This window comes from Vicia villosa, linkage group LG1 (genome assembly GCF_029867415.1).
Source record: "Vicia villosa cultivar HV-30 ecotype Madison, WI linkage group LG1, Vvil1.0, whole genome shotgun sequence".
In the NCBI taxonomy this organism is placed as follows: domain Eukaryota; kingdom Viridiplantae; phylum Streptophyta; class Magnoliopsida; order Fabales; family Fabaceae; genus Vicia; species Vicia villosa.
Genome location: NC_081180.1, coordinates 135,149,195 through 135,170,955, shown reverse-complemented (window position 1 = coordinate 135,170,955; position 21,761 = coordinate 135,149,195). Strand labels below are relative to the sequence as shown.

Sequence of the window (21,761 nt, the reverse complement as noted above, 5' to 3'; positions counted from 1 at the left end):
ATTGTAGAAGAACATAGAACTATCATGATACTAATATATCATAAAACATCTAGAAAGAACTAAAATAATGTAGAAACATTCACCACCATTGAGAGGTTAATGACTTGAGCCTATAGATAGGCAATTGTTACTTTGTAAATCATCAATCCAAGAAATTAATGTCATAGCCTTCTTTCTAAACAATTTTCTAAAACTATCTTATATCAACTATCAACTATTAAACTACCAACACAAACGAAAGCTTGTTAGACTACATAGTCATATAGATAATTACACCATTCGTCAACTATGATGCCCACTGGATAACGTGTGTTTCTTTTCTGGTTGAATCAGATTTGGATCCTTCCAAGTTTGTTACTTACCTGAAGGAGTATTGTGCAAGTTCTATACATGTAGGATATTCCTAAACATTCTATTGATTTTCGTACATCTATTATCGGTTTATCTCAAATTAATCAGAAGTATGTTGAGTACTTGGACTATATTTTGTTCACTCAAGAATGAGGCAACTAGATCCTCCATGTTTCAGAAACTCTGCAAGGATACGTGTGGTAATATTTAACGATATCACATCTCTACTTAATTTTCACATCATAAGAAAATTTGCCTATACTAGACGAGGAGGAAGCCCTTACATAGAAGGTATATGAGGATGACAATGTGGCTAGTTTAGTCCCTACATGTGCTTTCATTCAAGAGATTTTGAGGGAATTCAAGAATGCATATTTATTAAGGACAATTAGTTCTCGTACATCCAGTAGTAGATGCATATTTATTAAGGTTGTTTCATTTGGATTTGGTTGTATTTTATGGACAATATTATTATATATTCAACTTGATATGTTATATTATACATTATTTTGGAATAGTTTTTTTGGTTCAATTATTCTTTTTCAAAGTTTTTTAAGATTATTATTTATGTTGTATTTTATAGGTACATTTATCAAATAAACGACCCCTAATATTGTAAGGGGCAATTTTTTATTCTATAATCTGGACTCATGCAGAGGGGGTTTTGGCATGAGTCTAGATTCTACAATTTAAACCCTTCTAAAGCATCAACTAAACCAAATGAATCTATGTATCAACTACCGCGACACAAAAAGGGTGGTCACAGTTAAGTATTATTGTCTGTCACTCGACGATGATGGACGAGTTTGTTTCACCAATATGCCAATACAAAGAGATGATGATGTGAGAACCATATTCTCAATATTTTGTCATTATATTTCCTTATGGCCTATATAGTTAGACTCTACCGTGATCACATTTGTTGTTTCTATCTGTTCAAATGTGATTTGTCTCATAATATTTGATAAGCCTAATGGAAAAATAACTAGCTTGTCCAGTTTATGATAGTATTTGTATTTAATTGAAAATTTTAATTATTCATAACTTCCTGTTGGTGTCTCATAAGTAAGATGTTGTTCAATTTTATTTGTTTCAATGAAGTGTTCCATTTTATTGTATTTGTTCATAATTATCAATTTTAAATTTTAGAATGCGAAAATCTCAAAATAAATTTCAAATTCTAAAATCTAAAAAACAATTTTGATGTGGTAATGAGATTTAACTCTAGTCTCGACAAGGGTTGGTTGGACAGAAGTTAAAGTCTTGCATATTGTAGTCGAAGTCTGTTTAAGCATCCAGTAGTTAAAATATGCTATGTAGCTAGCATGTCGAATGGGACCATTCTGTTAGCCCGATTGTTTAAGTTAGTTTGTTACTTAAGTTAGCTTGTTGTTTAAGTTAGCTTAGTAGTATGTAAATAGACTGGTTTTCTCAGATTGTTGAGATAGGATTGGTTGTTGTTATTCACTTGCAATCTATTAACCCTAATTGAGAAAGTGAATAGTAAAACAGTTATAACCAATCCTAATTTCTTCTTCTTCCCTCTTCTCTCTCTTTTGTAAAACTGAAGAGTTTTTTGTGTTTGTTCAAGAAACTCAATCTTTCTCATAGTTTTAATTTGTTCTTGACGGCTTTCGTTACAACAAACTGGTACGGTAAACATGGAAAATAAGATGTCATCGACAAAGTATGAGATGATAAATTCACAGGAGTGAATGATTTCAATCTATGACGCTTGAAGATGCAAGCTCTTCCTGTTCAACAAGTTTTTTTAAAAACGTTGAAAGGATCAAAGAAGATGGATTTTGGCCTAACAAAGAAGGAAAATACGACGATGATAGAGAAATCCCACAACACCATCATGTTGAGCCTTGGTGATAAGGTTTTCCAGAAAGTTTCGAAGGAGAAGATAGTGGATGATGTATGGACGAAACTTGAAGGTTTATACATGACAAAATTGTTGGTCAATCGTCTCTACCTAAAACGATTTATGTATTCATTCAATATTAGTGAAGCCAAAGTCTTGACTAAATAAATAGATATGTTCAATAAGTTGATTCTTGATATAGAGAATATTAAGGTCATCATCAGTGATGAAGATCAAGCGTTGTTGTGTGCTTTACCAAGATCTCATGCTCACTTCAAAGAAATCCTCTTGTATGGAAAAGAGACAATGACCTTTGAGGAAGTTGAATCAGCCTTGTACTTGAAGGACTTGAACGAGAGAAAAGAGCACAAGCCATCATATGTTGGTTAAGGATTGTGCATAAAAGGAAAATTCTCAAAAAACAATGGTAAGTTTGAGAAGAAGAAGGGTAAAGGTCCACAAAAGTCTTATGGTGGTGATTCTCTTGCTATTAGGTGTTACCACTGTAAGAAAGAAAGTCATATTAGAAAAGTGTGTCCTGAAAGGTTGAAGAGTTATACTGATGACAAGGATAATGAAAATGCAACCATTGATCAAGATGATTATGAATCATATGATGTGTTGGTGGTTTATAGCGGAAATTCTAGCTAGGAATGGATTATGGATTTAGGTTGCACTTGGCACATAACTCCAAACAAAAATGTGTTTGAGGAATTATGTGATTAAGATGGTGAATCAATGATGTTGGGAAACAACAAAGCCTGCAAAATTGCACGAATTGGATCTGTCAGAATCAAGCTTCATGATGAGTCAATAAAGTTGTTGACTGGTGTTAGGTATATGCTTTCAAAGGAGAGCAAAGTATTCTAAGGGTAACAAAGGGGTCGAAGGAAGTATTGAGAGGCATCAAGGGGCAAGGCCTGTATACCCTTGAGGTTGAGATTGTAAGCAGTTCAACAGATGTAACATCCACTAAACTTATGTTGAAGACTGAGTTATGGCACATGAGACTTGACCATGTCAGTCAAAATGGGAAATCAAAATATGCTAGGTGGGGGCAAGGTCGAAAAATGGAGTTTTAGAAACCTCGTGTATTCAGTAAATCCTATCGAGTGAAGTTTAACAAAGGTAAACAAAGAACACATTGATCCCTTGACTATATCCATGCTGATCTTTGGGGGCCTGCAAGGAATCCCTCATACTCAGGTGCAAGATATTTTGTATCCATAGTTGATGATTACTCACGAAAGTTATAGGTATTCATTCAGAAAACTAAGGATGAAACTCTTGAAATTTTCAAAAGTTGGAAGACTCTGGTCAAAAACCAAACTGGTAGGAAAATCAAGAGGTTGGGACTGACATTGATCTTGAATTGTGCAATAAATTTTTCCACATCTATTGTGTTATGTTTGGTATTGCAAGGCATATAACTACTGCACGTACTCCCCAACAAAATGATTTAGTTGAAAGGTTTAATCGAACCATTCTGGAAATAGTGAGGTGCATGTTGGTTAGTGTGGGGTTAAAGAAGGTCTTTTTGGGTTGAGGCAGTCATGACTGCAGCTTACCCGATAAATAGGTGTCCCTCGACTGCTTTACAGATGAAGACGCCTGAAGAAGTTTGGTCAGGTCATCCACGAGACCTCGACAAACTTAGAGTATTTTATTGTGTAGCATATGCTCACATTAGGAAAGACAATGTTGAACGTAAAGCTCTGAAATGTATGTTCCTTGGATACCTGGAAGGAGTCAAATCTTATAGGTTGTGGTGCCTAGAGCCAGATTACAGGAGTTGAGATGTAATTTTGAATGAATATGAGATGGCTTTCAAGAAAACTGATGACGTTGATCAAAGTACGAAGATCTCTGAAGAGGAGCTGGAACAGGAGGAGTTTCATGTCAAGGTGGAGCATGTTAATGTCGAATTGTATAATCCAGAAGAAGTCGAGGAAGAAACACAAGATGATAAAGATATTGAGGAAACTATTAATGACTACCTGCTGGCAAGAGACGCATCGAGAAGAGTCACTAAGCCACCTCAGAGACTTGGTTATGCACATCTCATAGCTTAAGCTTTAATCTCTGCAAGTGAAATTCTAGATGTAGAACCTAGAGACTATAAGGAAGTTATAAGGAGTCGAGACAAGACTGAATAGCTTAGAGCCATGGGTAATGAGATGAAATCTCTTAACGATAACAACACTTGGGAGCTGATTAAGAGACCCCCAGGGGCCATATTAGTCGGTTGTAATTGGATCTTCAAGGTGAAAGAAGGAATCAAATGTTATGCGAAGAGATACAATGCAACATTGGTCGCTAAGAGGTTCATTTAGAAAGAAGGATTCGACTTTAGTGATGTGTTCACTTTTGTTGTGAAGCACATGTCCATTCAAATGTTCGTTGATATGGTGGCAAAGTTTGACCTAGCTAGAACTGGAATAGATGGATGTGAAGATTGCTTTCTTGTATAGTGATTTAGATGAAACGTTCCTCGTGAATCAACCTGAAGGGTATGAAGAAAAGGGAAATAAGGATTATGTGTGCAAGCGGAATAAGTCTTTGTATGGCCTGAAATAATCTCCTCGACAATGGAATAGGAGATTCGACAAGTTCATGGTTCACAAAGGTTTCACTAGAAGTCAGTTCGACCATTGTGTTTACTTCAGATTTTGACCTGGAAGTTCCCTTGTGATTTTGTTGCTTTGTGTGGATGATATCCTTAAATCCAACGACAGTACCGAAAAAGTATTATGGGTAAAGTTTGAACTCAGACATGAGTTAAAGGTGAACGATCTTGGTACTGCCACCAGAATCCTTGGGATTGACACTAGGAGAGATAGAAAGCAGTCAAGATTACACTTATCTCAAGAGACATATCTACGGAAGATTATAAACAACAAGTTAACTTAAGTAACAAGTTGACTTAAATAATTGGGCTAACAAACTGCCTCAATTCGACATGCTAACAACATAGCATATTTCGACAACTGCATGCTTGGACGGACTTCAACTATAATATGCAAGACTTTGAGTTTTATCGAACCAATCCTTGTCGAGACTAGAGTTTATAATCTTGTAACCCTTATTGAGAAAGTGAATAGTAAAATACTTATAATCAATCATGATTTTTTCTTCTTTCATCTTCTTTCTCTTTCGTAAAATTGAAGAGTTTTTTGTATTTGTTCAAAAAACTCAATCTTTCTCGTAATTTTAATTTGTTTTTGACCGTTCTCTTTATAATATTTGACCATTAAAAAAAATTGAGATTTTAAGGAATGAAAAAAGAAAAAGTCTTGCAATAAATTGATTCCTCATATTCGAGAGTTTGTCATCCCACCATATCGTGATTTTATCACCTACAAACAAGAAATAAGTACAATTTCAATGTGTATTAATCGTTGATTTTTTTAAGTATGCTTGTTTTACTCCCTTAAATGTCCTCTGATCTAATTTTTTTTACTGGTCACTTTTTTCCCATCTTATCTCAAGTAACTTCTAGCAGCTATGTTTCATCACTTCAAGGAATTAATTTCAAGGTTTTCATCATTTTATCACACAATTCAAGTCAATGTAAAAAACTTGCAACTATTGTATGGAATATTGATCTGGCAAACACACATTCGACAATCATCCAAGGTGAAATTCCTTACATGTCAACTTTCATGCAATCAAACAATAACTTAATCAGTTTTATTAATCCAAAACACATTATTCAATATTAACTAGTGTGATTAGGTAGAACTCATGAAGAAATCACATATATAGTGCATGGCCAAAAGATAAAGTATATACCACTATCAAATTACTTTATGTATTTTTTCTATTTTTATCTTTTGGTCAGCATTTTATAATCATTTGCATTTTATAATCATTTTGCCAACTATTTCCCACTAGCTATATATACATGTTCATAGTTTTTAGCTTTCATGAACCAAAACTCATAATTTCCTCTTCATAGTTTTTAGCTTTCACATTATTCAATATAAACCATCTATGAAGTCATTGAAAATGGTAATGGTTAAGTTGATGACAGTGTTTATGCTAATAGAGGTGATTACGTGCCAATTTGGTTTTGGATTTGGAGCAGATGGTGGGTTGAATATGAACTACTACTTGATGAGTTGCCCTTTTGTTGAACCTGTTGTTAAGAACATAGTGAATAGAGCTTTGGATAATGATGCTACCCTTGCAGCTGCTCTTATTAGAATGCACTTCCATGACTGCTTCATTGAGGTCCTTCTCTCTCTCTCTCCTTTCTTTCTCTAGACACACACTCATACACATGACATGTTGCATGCGCAATAACGCACATGCATGGTCTATTAGGAAATTATTTTTTAAATTAAGGTCGCATTCTTGTTATCTCTTGTCATGTCACGTTGTTAACTCAACCATATAAAATCGAGAGTGAAGATTGCTTTCACTTATAAGCATGTGTTCAGTTCATATATGACTGATGTGACATTCTTAACAAACTCCCTCAAGCCTAGGGCTGAACATGTTAAGAATTGTAGTTGAGTCTAATTCATTCCTTCAAAATCAGTTTGTAAGGTGAAGATTGCATTGCCTCCAATTAGCGGATGGTCTGATAGCGGAAGCCTAATAGGCTATAACCTATGTCTTAAATCAATCTATAATATCATGTTAAGAATGTGTGGTTTGACTTAATTCAACCATAAAAAACCGATTTTTAGGGTGAATATTGTCTCCACTTATAAACACATGTTGAGACCATATATTTTTCGATGGAAGACTCTTAACTAGGGGTGGAAATAGGTTAGGGTAGGCTTTAGAAGGCTTGAGTCTGACCTACGATAAACTTAAAAGGCCTGAGTTTGGCCTATGGCCTATTATAGGCTCTCTTTTTTTGTCTGGTCTGACCTTTTTAAAAGTCTGACATAACCTGAAAATCTATTTAAAAGTTTGTTTCTCATTAAAGTTTTCAATTAACTCGTATTACTTGAGAAGTCTTATAGGTCGATCTATTTATATTCATATATAGTACGACCTATTTAGTCTTTGTTCTAATATATATACATATATAGGTCTGTCTATTTAGTCTTTTATATATATATATATATATATATATATATATATATATATATATATATATATATATATATATATATATATATATATGTCCGCCTATTTTGCCTATTTTTAATATTTATAAAAATATAGATCAACCTATAAGGTTTTATAGGTTTTTTAAATAGTATAAGTTTGACCTATTTAATTAAATAGACTTTAAAAAAATCTAAATTTGATCTTTTTACTAAATTGATTTGATCTGACCAGATATTAAGTAAGCTAGGTTATAGGTCTCTGTAGATCGGCCTGGTCTTAAGTAGGCAGGTTAAATTCTTACTACTCTTAACTAAAAATTAACATTAGTGGTTGCTCAACTATTTATTGTCGCAAAAATGTCCACCATTAAGCTATTATGTCATGTCGTGCAATATCAAGTCATCAAACAACTACAACTATAAGACAAACAAACTTTATCAATATATATATATTGCTTCCATTTTCTACATTACTATATATTAATTCATGTTACTTACTGTATGTAACATAAAAAAATTGATTATTTTTGTCCATGACATGTTACTAGGGATGTGATGGGTCAATTCTACTTGATTCCACTAAGGATAACACAGCAGAAAAGGATTCACCAGCAAATTTAAGCTTAAGAGGATACGAAGTCATAGATGATATCAAAGATGAACTTGAAAGACGATGTCCTGGTGTGGTTTCATGTGCTGATATTCTTGCTATGGCTGCCACAGAAGCTGTTTTCTATGTAAGATAGCTATTTATTAATTTCTAAATATATCAAGAATTTGATGTTCATAACATAGATGAAATCTTGAATTATATACAGGCTGGAGGTCCGGTTTATAACATACCTAAAGGAAGAAAAGACGGAAGAAGATCGAGAATTGAGGATACTAGAAATTTACCATCACCTACCTTTAATGCCTCTGAGCTCATTAGGTTGTTTGGTCTACATGGTTTTTCGGCTCAAGAGATGGTCGCTCTCTCGGGTAATTAGTCACATGCATCATAGTATGAATCAGTGTCTGACACTCGTATGATATTCATTTGGTATGATATTATAAGTTGCTATTATTTTTGTATGTAGGGGCACATACATTAGGAGTGGCAAGGTGTTCATCATTCAAGAACAGATTAAGCCAAGTGGATCCAGCTTTGGATTCAGAATTTGCAAAGACACTATCTAGAACATGTACTTCTGGTGACAATGCGGAACAACCATTCGATGCAACCAGGAACGATTTCGACAATGTTTACTTTAGAGCTTTGTTGAGGAGAAATGGTGTTCTATTTTCAGATCAAGACCTCTATACTAGTCCAAGAACATGGAACTTTGTGAATGCTTATGCAATGAATGAAGCATTGTTCTTTCTTGATTTTCAACGCGCGATGGTGAAGATGGGATTGCTTGATATTAAACAAGGTTCTAATGGTGAAGTTCGAGACAATTGCCGCAAAATCAACTAATAAAAATTATGGCTAATGTTTGTCATTATAGTTAGTTAAAAATAACATTATGTAAGCATGTGAGATATAATGTAAACTAAATGTGTATCAGTGTATGTGTATGGTTTCTTCTAAATTGCTCTTGTTGGGTCAGGTGTACTTTATGTATTATTATAGTGGTAATCTTTCATATATCAATATATCTATAAGCATCAAATATTAAAGTTGGATATATCAGATTCTCTAAATCATATAACAGGTGTCTTTGAGGACGTGCAAGACGGACTACTCAGAGTCTAAAATTTGTCACTAATACTACAAACATTTCTTTTGGAAAAAGTGTTCTTATTATTGTGCATCCACACTTTGAGTATTTTTCTCTTGATTCCAATCTCTTGACAAAACATCTGCACCACAGATTCCTCTAGCTTCTGTATCCTCCATTCAGCTTTTTCTGCAAAACACAACATCTTCTCCTTCTGTTCTTTACTAAACTTGGTTCTAGACCTCTTCTTAATCATCTTTTCCGTTCGATTTTCCACCTCTTTGATACAATCTTTCTCATAGTAAGGCTGATCAGAAGGACTATTTGATTCACTTTTGATTGGAGATAAATGAGCCAAGAAGGGGGTATTAATGTTATGATCAGGAATCAATGAAAGAGGATAATATTGAGAATCATACTCTATTTCTTTTCTGTGGAAGTTTCTGTGGCAATTACAAGCACAACAGTTAAAAGCTTCAAGTGAGTCACTGTCTCCACTAGCCATGAACTCGCCACATCCATCAGTTGCATTGCCACCAATTGCAGCAGCATGGTTCTTGAGGCACTCTTTATATTTCACTACTGTATTTTTCTCCATATCTTTATAGATGAAGCTTCTACAGATGAATGATCATTTGATAAAGGAATGAACAGAGAAAAAATAAACCTTTCTATTTATAGAGATGTTGGAATGGAATGAACAAGCATGCAAACTCGTGATTGTGAATTTTGCAAGTGAAGCAACAAATGACATTGTGTACTAATAAAAAAGTAGCTCAGTGTTTATAGTTCAGATCATATAGTGCATGAGATTGCTTTGCTTAGCATACACTGTTAGTGAGAGACACCTATTAAGAACAGCTGTTTTTTAAAAGTGTTTAGATTAAATTAATAAAAGGATTACCAAACAATATTAAGATAAGAATAAAACTAAGCAGAAAGTTGAAGAAGAAAAAGAAGATTTGTGGAGAAGTATCACACTTAGAAGAAAAGACTGTCCAATATTACTTTGCAATAAGTGCATTACTTTGTGTCCTAAGAGGGTTCGACTGTCCTAGATTTGGTGGTTGTCCCTACTCCTCATTGGTATACCAACGTTCCAAAAGTGTTATACAAATTGTATAAACTAATATATTTAGAATTTTTTTTAAAAAGGGAAAAAAGAAAGAACAAAACAGGGGGACAAGATCCAAAATCCCTCTTAAGACCTATATCTAAAGCAAGGAGAATCCTTCTTGTTGCTCAAGAAATTTAAATTTATACTATCATGAATATAGTCCAACCAGATTAAGTTAGGTCCATATTATTTAGACCTAAGCTAGCAAGTTTGTTTGCACAAACATTCTCTTCCCTAAACAAAGATAGCTTATGTGCCTATAATCGTGTCATCTCCATTTCATTATATCCAACCAAGTGAGAGGTTTCCAAATAACTTAAGCGATTGAAATTATGTTCTGGAGGATAAATTTTAATGGCGAAAACTTTGAGGATGGAGAAATCCATCATATATGAGTTAAACTTCTTAGTAGTTATGTTGCCTTCTTGCTCGTGAGTTTTCTAGTGATCATCAGGTCATGCCAGTGGAGTTGGTTCTCTCTGGTATCGCTAGTAGTTGAGTCCCTTCTAAAATAATTGTGTTCTCTTATAAGTTCCTTCAGGATCGGACTCCTACTAGACAAAACTAACTTAAGAGGGGGGATCTCCCTGGGCTCAGGACAGTCTCGTGTCCCTTCAGTTCGGGATTCGTTGAGTCATCCTCTCATCTTTTTGTGACTTGTGAGGTAGTAGTTATAGTTTGGTATTGGATATTCAGTTGGTCCGGTTGGTGTGTAATTTTACCTAACGACCTTTTGACTCTTTTTCAGATGTTTTTTTTGCTTGGTAGATCGTCTATGATTAGGGGGATACCTTATGATTTGGCATGCAATGGTATAGTGTTCTCAAGTAAATTGGAATCAGAAAACCAAGTGATTTGAATCTAGAAGAAAAAACTATATGAAACTCATTTTTGTGATTCAAATCAAACAAACTGGTGATTAGAATCAGAGTTCCAAACGCAACTAGGAGAATTTTCAATTTAGTGTGATTCGAGTCAGGCATCCCTATGATTCGAATCAGAGTGTTGTGATTCGAATCAGACATTCATGTGATTCAAATCATGATAACTGGAAATGCATTCTTGAAATCTCGGTAAGTATGATTTGATTCAAAAAATAAAGTGTGATTCGATTCACACCTGCATAATCTCATTTTTCACAAAAGTTCAAAGTATATTTTAGTTTCTACTATAGTCATGACTTGAATCTTTCTCAAACATAACTTTTGATTTAAAATTTAATAAATTTATTTCAATCATATTGGTTAAGTTATAATCAAACACTTTGATTTATGCATGCTAAAATACAGATCTAAAATTCAATCCATAAATGCGCAATTGATGAGGAGACTCGATGACAAATAGAAAAATCAAAAGCGTAAAAGACAAGCAATCAAAACCATAATCCTAGAGTCTTTCTTTTTCCTTTAGAAGACCCTCGGGCGTGAAATCCGCTCCCTTCCAAAAGCAAACATAGGAGTTGCCTTGCACATTTGGTATGATATTTCCGCCATCTCTTCTTGAAGGACCGTTTTAGCCTTACTCGCAAAATTTGTGTAGCCTTGGGATTGGGATTTGCAAGAAATAGTATAGACAAGTTAACTAGGGATGGAAACAGGCTCTCATCATGACCCAGCCTTCTCGAGTTTGACGTCGTCTCGAGGTCTCCAAAAAATGAGTTCTCCAAGGTAATAATCACCATCCACGCCTCTCCGTTAAAAACCTTCATTAGCTACCATCAACAATGATCTAGGTATACTCTCACCGTCTAACCAACATGAAGACTCTTGTACTTAGCTTAATCACTTCTAGATCGGGGGAACCTCATGCCCCCTGCCGCTAAAAATGAAGAATCACTTAAGATATCATATTCGCAAGATCTTGGATATCAATGTATACTTAAAATATATTTCTATTTTGCATAAGGGGGAGTAAATCTTGGCTTCATTCTTAGTCTATCGAAGTATATTGAATGTTAAAAAAATGGAAGAAAAGAATCAATGATGGGACACCCTTCTTATATTTGCATCAGCATTAAAAGACTTTGACATAAGCTCACCTTGCAAGATGCTGGTGCGAAGGGAAAATTTCCATGTCGTTAAGGACCCCCCCACCTCGAAGTTATTAAAGAGAAGCCAAAACCCCCATCCCAGAGAATAGAAATTTGTGGATATGAAAGACACACCCTTCTTATCTACTAAATAACCTCTCATCACCTTCTAGAGGCATTACAACCCTCAATTGGAGGAAGAACCCACATCAGGGAAAGTGTTATCAAGACCCCTTTCGTTAATAAAGATTGAAGTCATGTCCAGCGTATCTTGAATTTAAAGTAAACTGACTATCATTAAGGTTCATTACAATTCATGATATAATACTTTAAATGCTTAGAAATCTTATGATCAATCCATTTATATATTATTGCATCTTCATACATGATAACTTTGAAAATATGCATTTTAAAACACTTCTTTAGTAAATCCGAAGATGATATTTGAATATCAAAATCTGGTATTCGATTATTGCTCAAACAGAAGTAAAATTGACTTAGATGTATTCGAATACCAATTATATGGTATCCAAATACCAGTTGAAAAATATGCAAAATTTTCACTCTTAAAAGAGTGGTATATGAATAAAAATATATGGTATTCGAATACCACATTATAGAAATCGAATACCAACCTGAAGCTATGCATTTTTTTCAAATTCAAGTTTTTTCACAATCATTGCATTGCTTCATGATTTCAAAAATCTGAGTGGTTACATTGTATCATAGTTTCAAGTTTCAAAAATCATTGCAATGCTTCATGAATTGTTTTTCAAAGAGTGTGCATCTCTCCATGACAATATTTCGTGAAGTATATAAGATGTACTCTTCAAAAACTCATATTTATCTTTTTCCAAAAATCAATCATCATATCAACTCAAAGAAATCATCAAGTGTTCATTCATTTTCAAAATATTAAAACTTTGTGCATAAATTTGAAAATCATACAAAAGTTTCATAAATATATTTTGAGGTTTATATATTATTGAATTGTAACATTGAAAGAGAAGATCAAACTTTATCTTAAAATTCTTTCAAGATTCAAATACTTAGGATTATTCAAAAGTGTGTTATAATTTAATCACCAAAGTTGTGGTGATAAATTGTGTTGGTGATTTTAGTATAATCCTTGATTTACTTACAGGTATAACGATCAAACAAATGCATAGAAGAAAATGTCTTACGATTGAATTTTCATCTTAGTACAAATACACATTCCAAATATTCGAAAATCAGGGTGTCACAATGATTGAACCCGTCAATCCATTTGAATATCTTAAGATATAGTACACATATGTTTCTTACAATACTCTACTATTCATACTTGACACTTTACAAGCCATGTGTCCTTATCCATTAATAAGCATATAGGAAGCCAAGTCCAAGCTTCTTGAAGCGGCAAAACTTCATGCTCACATAGGTGATCCTTTTAATCTTGCACCTGCATTAGCAATTTTTCAAAAGAACCATTAAGAAGATATACTTCAACCTAGCCATCACTTGCAGGTCTGAGCACATACCTTGGGAAGATAAACACAATTGCTCCAATCTTTAACTATGATCTTTCCACATTGAATTCTGCTTCTAACATTGTATTAGAAGGGAATTGGGTATACCATAACTAATAGATTTAAATGGACTTTAAGTACTTGAAGGGTACTATGAATTATGGATTGTCATATATGGGATTTCCTTCGGTGTAAATAATGTTGAAGATTCATCCTCTACAAGTGGATGGGTGTTCTTGCTTGGGGGAGGTGCCATATCATGGGCTTCCAAGAAGCAAACATGTATAACTAGTTCCACAATGGAATCTGAGTTTTTAGCATTAGCTGCTGCTGGTAAAGAAGCAGAATGGCTAAGGAACTTGGTATATGAGATTCCAATATGGCCTAAACCGATATCATCAATTTCTATCCGTTGTGATAGTAGTGCCACACTGGCTAAAGCATATAGCCAAATATACAATGGAAAGTCTAGACATTTGGGTATTAGACATAGTATGATTAGGGAATTAATCATGAATGGGGTGATATCTATTGAGTTTGTTTGGTCGCAACAAAACTTAGCTGACCACTTGACGAAGGGGTTAGCAAGAGACTTAGTGAAGAAGTCGGTAATTGGGATGGGATTAAAGTCCATTTAAATCTATTAGTTATGGTATACCCAATTCCCTTCTAATACAACGTTAGAAGCATAATTCAATGTAGAAAGATCATAGTTAAAGATTGGAGCAATTGTGTTTATCTTCCCAAGGTATGTGCTCAGACCTGCAAGTGATGGCTAGGTTGAAGTATATCTTCTTAATGGTTCTTTTGAAAAATTGCTAATGCAGGTGCAAGATTAAAAGGATCACCTATGTGAGCATGAAGTTTTGCCGCTTCAAGAAGCTTGGACTTGGCTTCCTATATGCTTATTAATGGATAAGGACACATGGCTTGTAAATTGTCAAGTATGAATAGTAGAGTATTGTAAGAAACATATGTGTACTATATCTTTAGATATTCAAATGGATTGACGAGTTCAATCAATGTGACACCCCGATTTTTGAATATTTGGAATGTGTATTTGTACTAAGATGAAAATTCAATCGCAAGACATTTTCTTCTATGCATTTGTTTGATCGTTATACCTGTAAGTAAATCAAGGATTATACTAAAATGGGGGGAGTTTGTTGGTGATTTTAGTATCATCAATGTATTTTGGTAATAATGTGATTTACTGTAGGCCGATGCAATTATGCGTTAAGCTTGAAACGAGTTAGGGCAATGCGGAGTGCACGCTCGTAGAGCCAAACGTGCAATTGAATATGAATAATAGAAATGGGGTTCCAAGGGGCGGAGCCCCTGGCGGGGTGCGGGGTAACGCCCCGTCGAGGTCCAAGGGGTGGAGCCCCTGGCGGGGTGCGGGTCAGCGCCCTTCCGGGGTCCAAGGGTCAGCGCCCTTGGCTGGGGTCCCGCTGACCTGGTCAGCGGGCGGGGTGCGGGGCAGCACCCCGAACGAAATTTTCGTTTGAATAGTTGCACCCTTTCCCAACCGACATAACCGTTTTACCGAACAGGTGCGTCGTTTCCCAACCAACATAACTATTTTTACCAAACAGGTGTGTCATTTCGGTTTCTATTGTTGATCTCCTATATAAGGAGTCATTTGGCCTCGGTTTCGAATACGAAAGATATACTTCCTCTACATTCTGATCTGTTTTCTATTGTCAGAAACAGATTGTTCTTCGAGAATTATCCCCGCAAAGATTTCGTGAACCCAGACAAGAATAGGGTCGAAATACTTTGTTCGGAAAGTGAACGAACACGATTCTTGAAGATATCCAGGATTATCATACCAATCTCTAACAAATTGTTTGTTGTAACCGGTTCTTTTGTAAACAGTTCTTTGGATTGGTGGAATTCAAAGTCCACCATAGTGTTTCGTTTTTGTTGCAAAAGATTCTTTGTTACGGGGAGATTCAAAGTCCATCATATTGTTTGGTGTTTATGTTAGAAGATTGTAAGGGAAGTCTAGGTGTGAGACTTGTACAAATATCTAACGTAGTAGAAAATCCTTCAAAGTGTGAAGGGACTAGATGTACCCTTGGTTGACAAGAGGAACTAGGATAATTTTGTTTTATTTACTTTTTTGCACATTAATTTTTTGCACTTTATGTTACTAAAAACATATTGTTTTCATAATCAAAGAAAATTAAAAACATAGTGCAAAATCGAGAAAATGCGGCAACACTAATTCAAACCCTCCCTAGGTTGCATCTCGTAGTAACAAAAAGTACTTGCTCCTACTCGTCACCCCTCTATCCTCCTATCCGATACAGATCTTCCTTAAGGCCGGTCTTAGAAATTATGTCAAAATCCTAGCTACACACCCGATAGCGAGGACTTGAGGAGAAACTTTTTCGGGCCAGTCAAACGGACCAATAAAACCGACTCAACACCTGAGGCTGAATCCGTAACACTCTCACTCAAGATTGATGGAGATGTGGATTCTTGCTAGAATGACACACAGCGGATCTGAGTCACTCGCTCATCTTCGTCCGTCAAATTCGATCCAACAGTCCCATGCACTCTACGCCTAGCTATCGATAGTGGTTTCAACCGTCTACCATATATAAACTCATCTACTTACTATAACAGGTATAATATCACCCACTCTTGCAATGTTGCACTTTTCTGATTTCATTAACTTAAGTGTTGGAGTGCTAACCTTGCAGACACATTCCACCATACCGAAGATCTACGTCGTCGTATCAGAGAGTTTCGCTCCATTTAAGAATAGAAACGGATTTGTAAGGTGAAGACGGTCTGCCACTTTTAAATGCATTTCCAAATTTAACCTCATTCAATGTGAGATCTTACCTTAAAGGTCAACATTGAGATTGTTATTCAAACTAATGACCGAGTAAAAATTGAACACGGGTCATTGATACTTAAATGGAGATTTGATGTGATACAGAGGGATAAGGGATCAGCAAGTCTAGTGTTTGGCAAAATTGCAACTTCTTAGAGGTAGATCAGAAGAACTTCTGTAAAATCACTTTTTCAAAAGGAAATATTATAAAAATCTTAGTGTCGCAATGACTATGGTTTAGAAATTTTTGTATGTCAACTCCTCAGATGCTCTCTCTCATTTAATGTTTCAATGAGCAATTGTAGGTACATAAGAAGTTTCTAGTAAAATTCATGTACATACATGTATTTTTAGATCATAAAACATCACTACAATTTATTTGATTACTATACAAAATACAGGAGAATAATAGGAAAGCAATTTGATGTATCAAATCTCAATTAGCTACTAGCGGATGTGAAACCAAAAGAGGCATAAGAAAAAGCACCACCATCCCAACTCTCATGAATAACCTTGGCCTTTGAATTCTCACCAGCAGCCCCCATAGCCACATGCAATGGGAAGAAGTGATCAGGCCATGGATGAGCCACTTTTGCATATGGAGCCTTCTCTTCATAATGATTTATTTCATCATACCTACAACATTCAAACATTCAACACTTTCATTAGAAAATATACAACTAATAAATTCTACGCGTTATATCAGCAATTTGACAACACTTTATACTAAATCGCATATCACAGAACAATAGCAATAGCAATCTGTTCAAATTCCGCTACGCTATGACGCATACCTTCCTTCGACAAGGGATTCTTTTAGCCAAGAATCGAATGCGAGAGCCCAAGGAGGAGGAGGACTTTCGCGGGGACCAATTGCTCTCAAGTTATGAGTGGCACTTCCGGATCCAATTATTAGAACACCTTCATCTTTCAGAGGAGCCAGTGCCTTTCCCAAGTTATAATGATAAGTACCATCTCTACTTGATGAAACAGAAAGTTGACACACAGGGATATCAGCTTCTGGATACATCAACATTAGAGGCACCCATGTACCATGATCAAGCCCGCGTTTTTTATCTTCGTTCACTTGACTCAACCCGGATGATTCGATTAGTTCCTTCACCCTCTTCGCTAACTTTGGAGCACCTGGTGCCGGATACTTGAGCTGCCAATATAGGAACAAAACAAGTTCATGCAATTGTAAATCTAGACTATTAGATAAAATTACTGTACCATTGACATGAGACAAAGTAACAAAACAAACCTTGTACATGCGCCTGGGGAATCCTCCAAAGTCATGGATGGTTTCGTTGCGGCTAACAACGTTGACGGTGGGAACAGACGTGTCCCAATGACCAGAGATAACAAGAATGGAAGAGGGTCTTTGAGGAAACACCTGTTTCCATGATGTCAAGAATTTCCATGCAGGGATTGTTTCATCTATGGCTAGTTCTGGTGATCCATGTGATATGTAAAAGGTTTGCTTCAATGCCATTTTTGTGTATTGAATTCACTATTTCTTTCTCTTGTATTGAATATTGAACCGTGTTATGATAAAATCTTTAACATGGTGTTCATTTTATATAGTTCTAAGAGTGGAAAAGGAAAAGATAGAATAAAATAAAAATGATATTTTGTCATAGAATTGACATTTGCATTATTTTTTGATAGCTTCCGCGTTTAAATGTTGACATTTGACCAAACTGTTTTGTGATTCGTTCTTTTTCTTTACTAATTTCCAGTAGCTACTACTTTTCCAATTCTAATATTCAAAGACATGATCCATTCCATGAAACTTTCATTATTCCTATTATAAATCTCGTTAGTCGTTATTTTTGGTATGGCCCCAATAGAATAATGTTAAATATTTGTAACACTTGTGTGATTCTATTGAAAGTCTAATGTTCTGTGTTCATACCAAAAATTACAGAAATTGGAAATATGTTGGTGTATAGGTTTATAATCAACATTTTATTTGTATTATAGATTAAATCGAACTTTATGAAACTTTATAAATTTAATCTACTCAACAAAAATTATTAATTTGATGCTTGAACCAGTGAAATCTAATGTCTACAAAAATTGACTAAAATAAGAGTTACTCGCACTTTGCTACTTTGCATAGGCAAGTGAACATTCACCAAAATGTAAATCATAAATCATAAATATATCATGAAAAAAACAACTCTCTCTATGCTGTCCTTTTCACCTTCTTCCTGGCAGAACTAGGTTTAGCAATCTTACATGACTTTGAAGCATAATTTCTGAGTTTTTGAATGATCTTCCTTTCACTGATACGCAGAACCAAAGAATGATACACCTTTCTGTCTTCAACAAAACTACACCTTTCCAGCGCCTCAACATCATCTTCCATTGATTTCAAACCATAGAGACTCTCCCTTATATCAGCCAGTGACAACAAAGCTGCGCAAATTTCTTTCGTCATCAATGGCTTCTTGCTCATACTAGTCCCATAATTTCCAGCAACTGCTACTGATAAGTCTAATTTATGGTAGACATCATCCGGTAAAAATATGATGTGTAATAAAATGATGAGTTCAATCTGTGGTTCTCCGTCAAATGATATCTCGAAATATTCTGAGTTTTCGCTGTCACCAGAATAGCCTAACTTTCTCCAAAGGGAGATTCTTGATCTGCTGTGGCGGTCAGAGAATAGAGAAGAACACCATTGAAGTACCAGCTCCATATCAATATTTACAATATCATAGGTATTATCTTGCTCGGTAAATCCATATCTATGTAGCAATGCGGCATTACCCAATAAGCCGTAAGTATTATATACCTGCATCAAATGGAAGAATAAGAGGTTTCCATGTCAAAGAAAACAATAATGAACTCCATCAAGTGTAGCATAGTGGCATTGGAGATCATTGAACATATCAAATTGAAATGAAAGGAACTTCCTTACTTCGGCTCCACTGCTAACATCTTTTATCATAACCATCTCCAGCATTGATGTATCGTCCTCAGTAACCGAAGAATACTCTGTGTCACTAACCACACCCTTCTCAGTCGTATCCATAGATGAATTTTGAGCTAATGCTTCTTCATCAATAATTCCTTCGTCAGCATTGTCTTCAGATTCATCATTAGAAGACAAAGCGGTAAAATGCACATCTTCCGCACCCGTTTTATGATTGAATCTAGTGAAGACAATTGTGTATGCATCATTAGAATAGGATATGCAGATCAAAGTTAGAAACTTTGAAATTTGAATGAATCAGGACATAATAAGAACAACAGTTAGTCCATTAATTAGCTATAAAAAAAGGCTTCAATGCTAGACCTCCAAATCTTCACAAAAAGTTTTCTTAGTTCATCTATGTAAACCACCAAGATAACTAATTGCAAAGTTACGGTTCATCACATCAATAACCTTTTGCTTAAATGTTAAGAACGTAAAAAAACTTAAATTCATCACTTACAGATCCGCTAGGGGGACCATGCCAAAACCATGGTAATCATCTATCTCGAAAGATCTAGAAGAAATAAGACTTTTGGCTGCAAAGTACTGTTCCACACCGAAGAACGTCGGGTTAAGCTTTGAAGGTTCTGAATCCAACAGGGGTAGAATATTCTCTTTCCAGTCCTCATACACAAGAGCTTTGTCTTCTTGCACTGTCTGCCTACAATTGTAAGAGATCAGAAAATTTTCATGAAAGGAAAAGTACATAGTTCTGTATCTCACTATATTTGTTTAATACAAAGGCCAAAATAGCAGTCATGACTCAAGAAATTATCTTATAACTAAACCTAAATGACAAACTAACTAACAAGCAAAAAATCAATCAAATAACAAGCAGTATTCTCTTGTCAGTTTCACACAAGCATATTGGGGCAAAGAAGAGTTAGACACTGTTCGGATAAATAGCTTAACTAAATGCTCATGGCTTGAGCACTCATCATATAAGTGCTTATGTGCACACTATTTCTACAACAACAGATAAAATAAAAGGTTATCTACTCGTATAAACACTGATCATATCATCATAGCTTATTGTTTACATATATTATGAGTTGTTTTCATAAGATTTCACATAGAGCTTATGAAAGCAAGCTGAAAACAAACTATAAACATACCATAAGTTGTTTCCATAAGCTCTATCAAACAGTCTCACAAGTGCTTATGTCATTAGTCATTACTACACTACAATTTTGCTAGAAATCAACAAACACGGTCCTATATTATATAGTCATATTTCTATAAGTCCAAATTGAATTAATCCCTCATGATGAATTTAATCTCTACAATACAAAAATTATACCTGTTGAAGCTCAGTACCACACAAAAGGTCACTTACTTCATCAAGAGTCCAAACCAAAGGCAAAGACTCTTGTTGAGGCAAAAGCTGAAGGTAACCAGCCCAAGGAGAATCCCCACCCAAACTTCTCTCATACATGATAGCAACAGCAAGACCCAAATAACCACCCAAACAAGCATTTTCAATGATGTCACATGCACCACTAGTCTTGATTGTAAGACAAGCTTGCTTTGGCATTTTTGCAACCACATCACCTTCATTCATTTGGCACAATGCTTTAACGGATATTCCTTGTTCAGGGGTGTCCACAAACTCCAATGCATTGCTCCATTCGAATCCGTTGGATTTCATCCACCGCTTGAATGCCCTCAAACGCCTGAACAGATAACAGATCATGAGTGATGCATTCCGTTGTGTTTAGGAAAATGAGGTGCGACAAGAAAATAGAGAGAGGACGTAGAGAAGCGTACCTGGTGGCCATTACCAGAGAGAGAGAGAGAGAGAGAGAGAGAGAGAAGTGGGAAGAAGGCAAGTCCAGGGTTTAGCGGTTTCAGCATATGTGAGTTTGGGCCCTTATTCACCGCAAATTACGTTTGGGCCTTTCATGCACTTTTTATGGAATTTCTTTTCGCACCTTGCTTGCTTCTTCCAGGCCACTAGCAAAATGTCTCCTATTTTCGTAGATACATCTCCAAACGTACTATTTCTTAATTTTACCTTAATTAATTTTGGAGATGTATCTCCGAAAATGCCTTGAAACTAGAACAACAAACAAAAACCAAAAACTATGATCAAAATGAAAATCAAACCAACACCAACTTGACATTAAATTAAAACACTCAACAATATATAAATAGTCATTAAAATAAATTCAAAATTACATATTGTTATGAACGGGACGTTGCAACATAATAATTATATCCTCGATGGATCTTTGAATCTTTGCATCTACTTTAATCATACCATTTGATTCATAGCGCTGAAATATA

At 35.2% G+C, this 21,761-nt stretch overlaps 4 protein-coding genes across 5 annotated transcripts; 1 reads left to right on the top strand and 3 right to left on the bottom strand.

Annotated features, from left to right (window-relative positions):
* Window positions 1–6,132: 6,132 nt before the first annotated feature.
* Window positions 6,133–8,977, top strand: LOC131617449 (peroxidase 47-like). The gene is made up of 4 exons (XM_058888737.1): window positions 6,133–6,451; window positions 7,833–8,021; window positions 8,103–8,265; window positions 8,364–8,977. Exons 1-4 carry the CDS (start codon window positions 6,212–6,214, stop codon window positions 8,741–8,743), a joined length of 972 nt encoding a protein of 323 aa, XP_058744720.1. The 5' UTR covers window positions 6,133–6,211; the 3' UTR covers window positions 8,744–8,977.
* Window positions 8,938–9,585, bottom strand: LOC131617459 (zinc-finger homeodomain protein 2-like). Its single transcript, XM_058888748.1, has one exon. The coding sequence runs from the start codon at window positions 9,583–9,585 to the stop codon at window positions 9,019–9,021; it is 567 nt and encodes a 188-aa protein (XP_058744731.1). The 3' UTR covers window positions 8,938–9,018.
* Window positions 9,586–16,200: 6,615 nt separating this feature from the next.
* On the bottom strand, window positions 16,201–18,060 carry LOC131617438 (4,5-DOPA dioxygenase extradiol-like). Its single transcript, XM_058888727.1, has 3 exons — window positions 17,754–18,060; window positions 17,284–17,654; window positions 16,201–17,125 (listed from the first exon to the last, which is right to left on the bottom strand). The coding sequence occupies exons 1-3, from the start codon at window positions 17,982–17,984 to the stop codon at window positions 16,930–16,932; spliced, it is 798 nt and encodes a 265-aa protein (XP_058744710.1). The 5' UTR covers window positions 17,985–18,060; the 3' UTR covers window positions 16,201–16,929.
* Window positions 18,061–18,505: 445 nt separating this feature from the next.
* Window positions 18,506–21,342, bottom strand: LOC131617420 (ribosomal lysine N-methyltransferase 3-like). 2 transcript variants are annotated; one of them, XM_058888716.1, is made up of 5 exons: window positions 21,243–21,342; window positions 20,776–21,148; window positions 19,936–20,132; window positions 19,419–19,653; window positions 18,506–19,292 (listed from the first exon to the last, which is right to left on the bottom strand). In XM_058888716.1, the coding sequence occupies exons 1-5, from the start codon at window positions 21,251–21,253 to the stop codon at window positions 18,681–18,683; spliced, it is 1,428 nt and encodes a 475-aa protein (XP_058744699.1). In that variant the 5' UTR covers window positions 21,254–21,342; the 3' UTR covers window positions 18,506–18,680. The 2 variants fall into 2 exon arrangements, with proteins under 2 accessions (XP_058744699.1, XP_058744694.1); XM_058888711.1 differs by lacking the exon at window positions 21,243–21,342 and having other exon boundaries at window positions 20,776–21,222.
* Window positions 21,343–21,761: the final 419 nt, after the last annotated feature.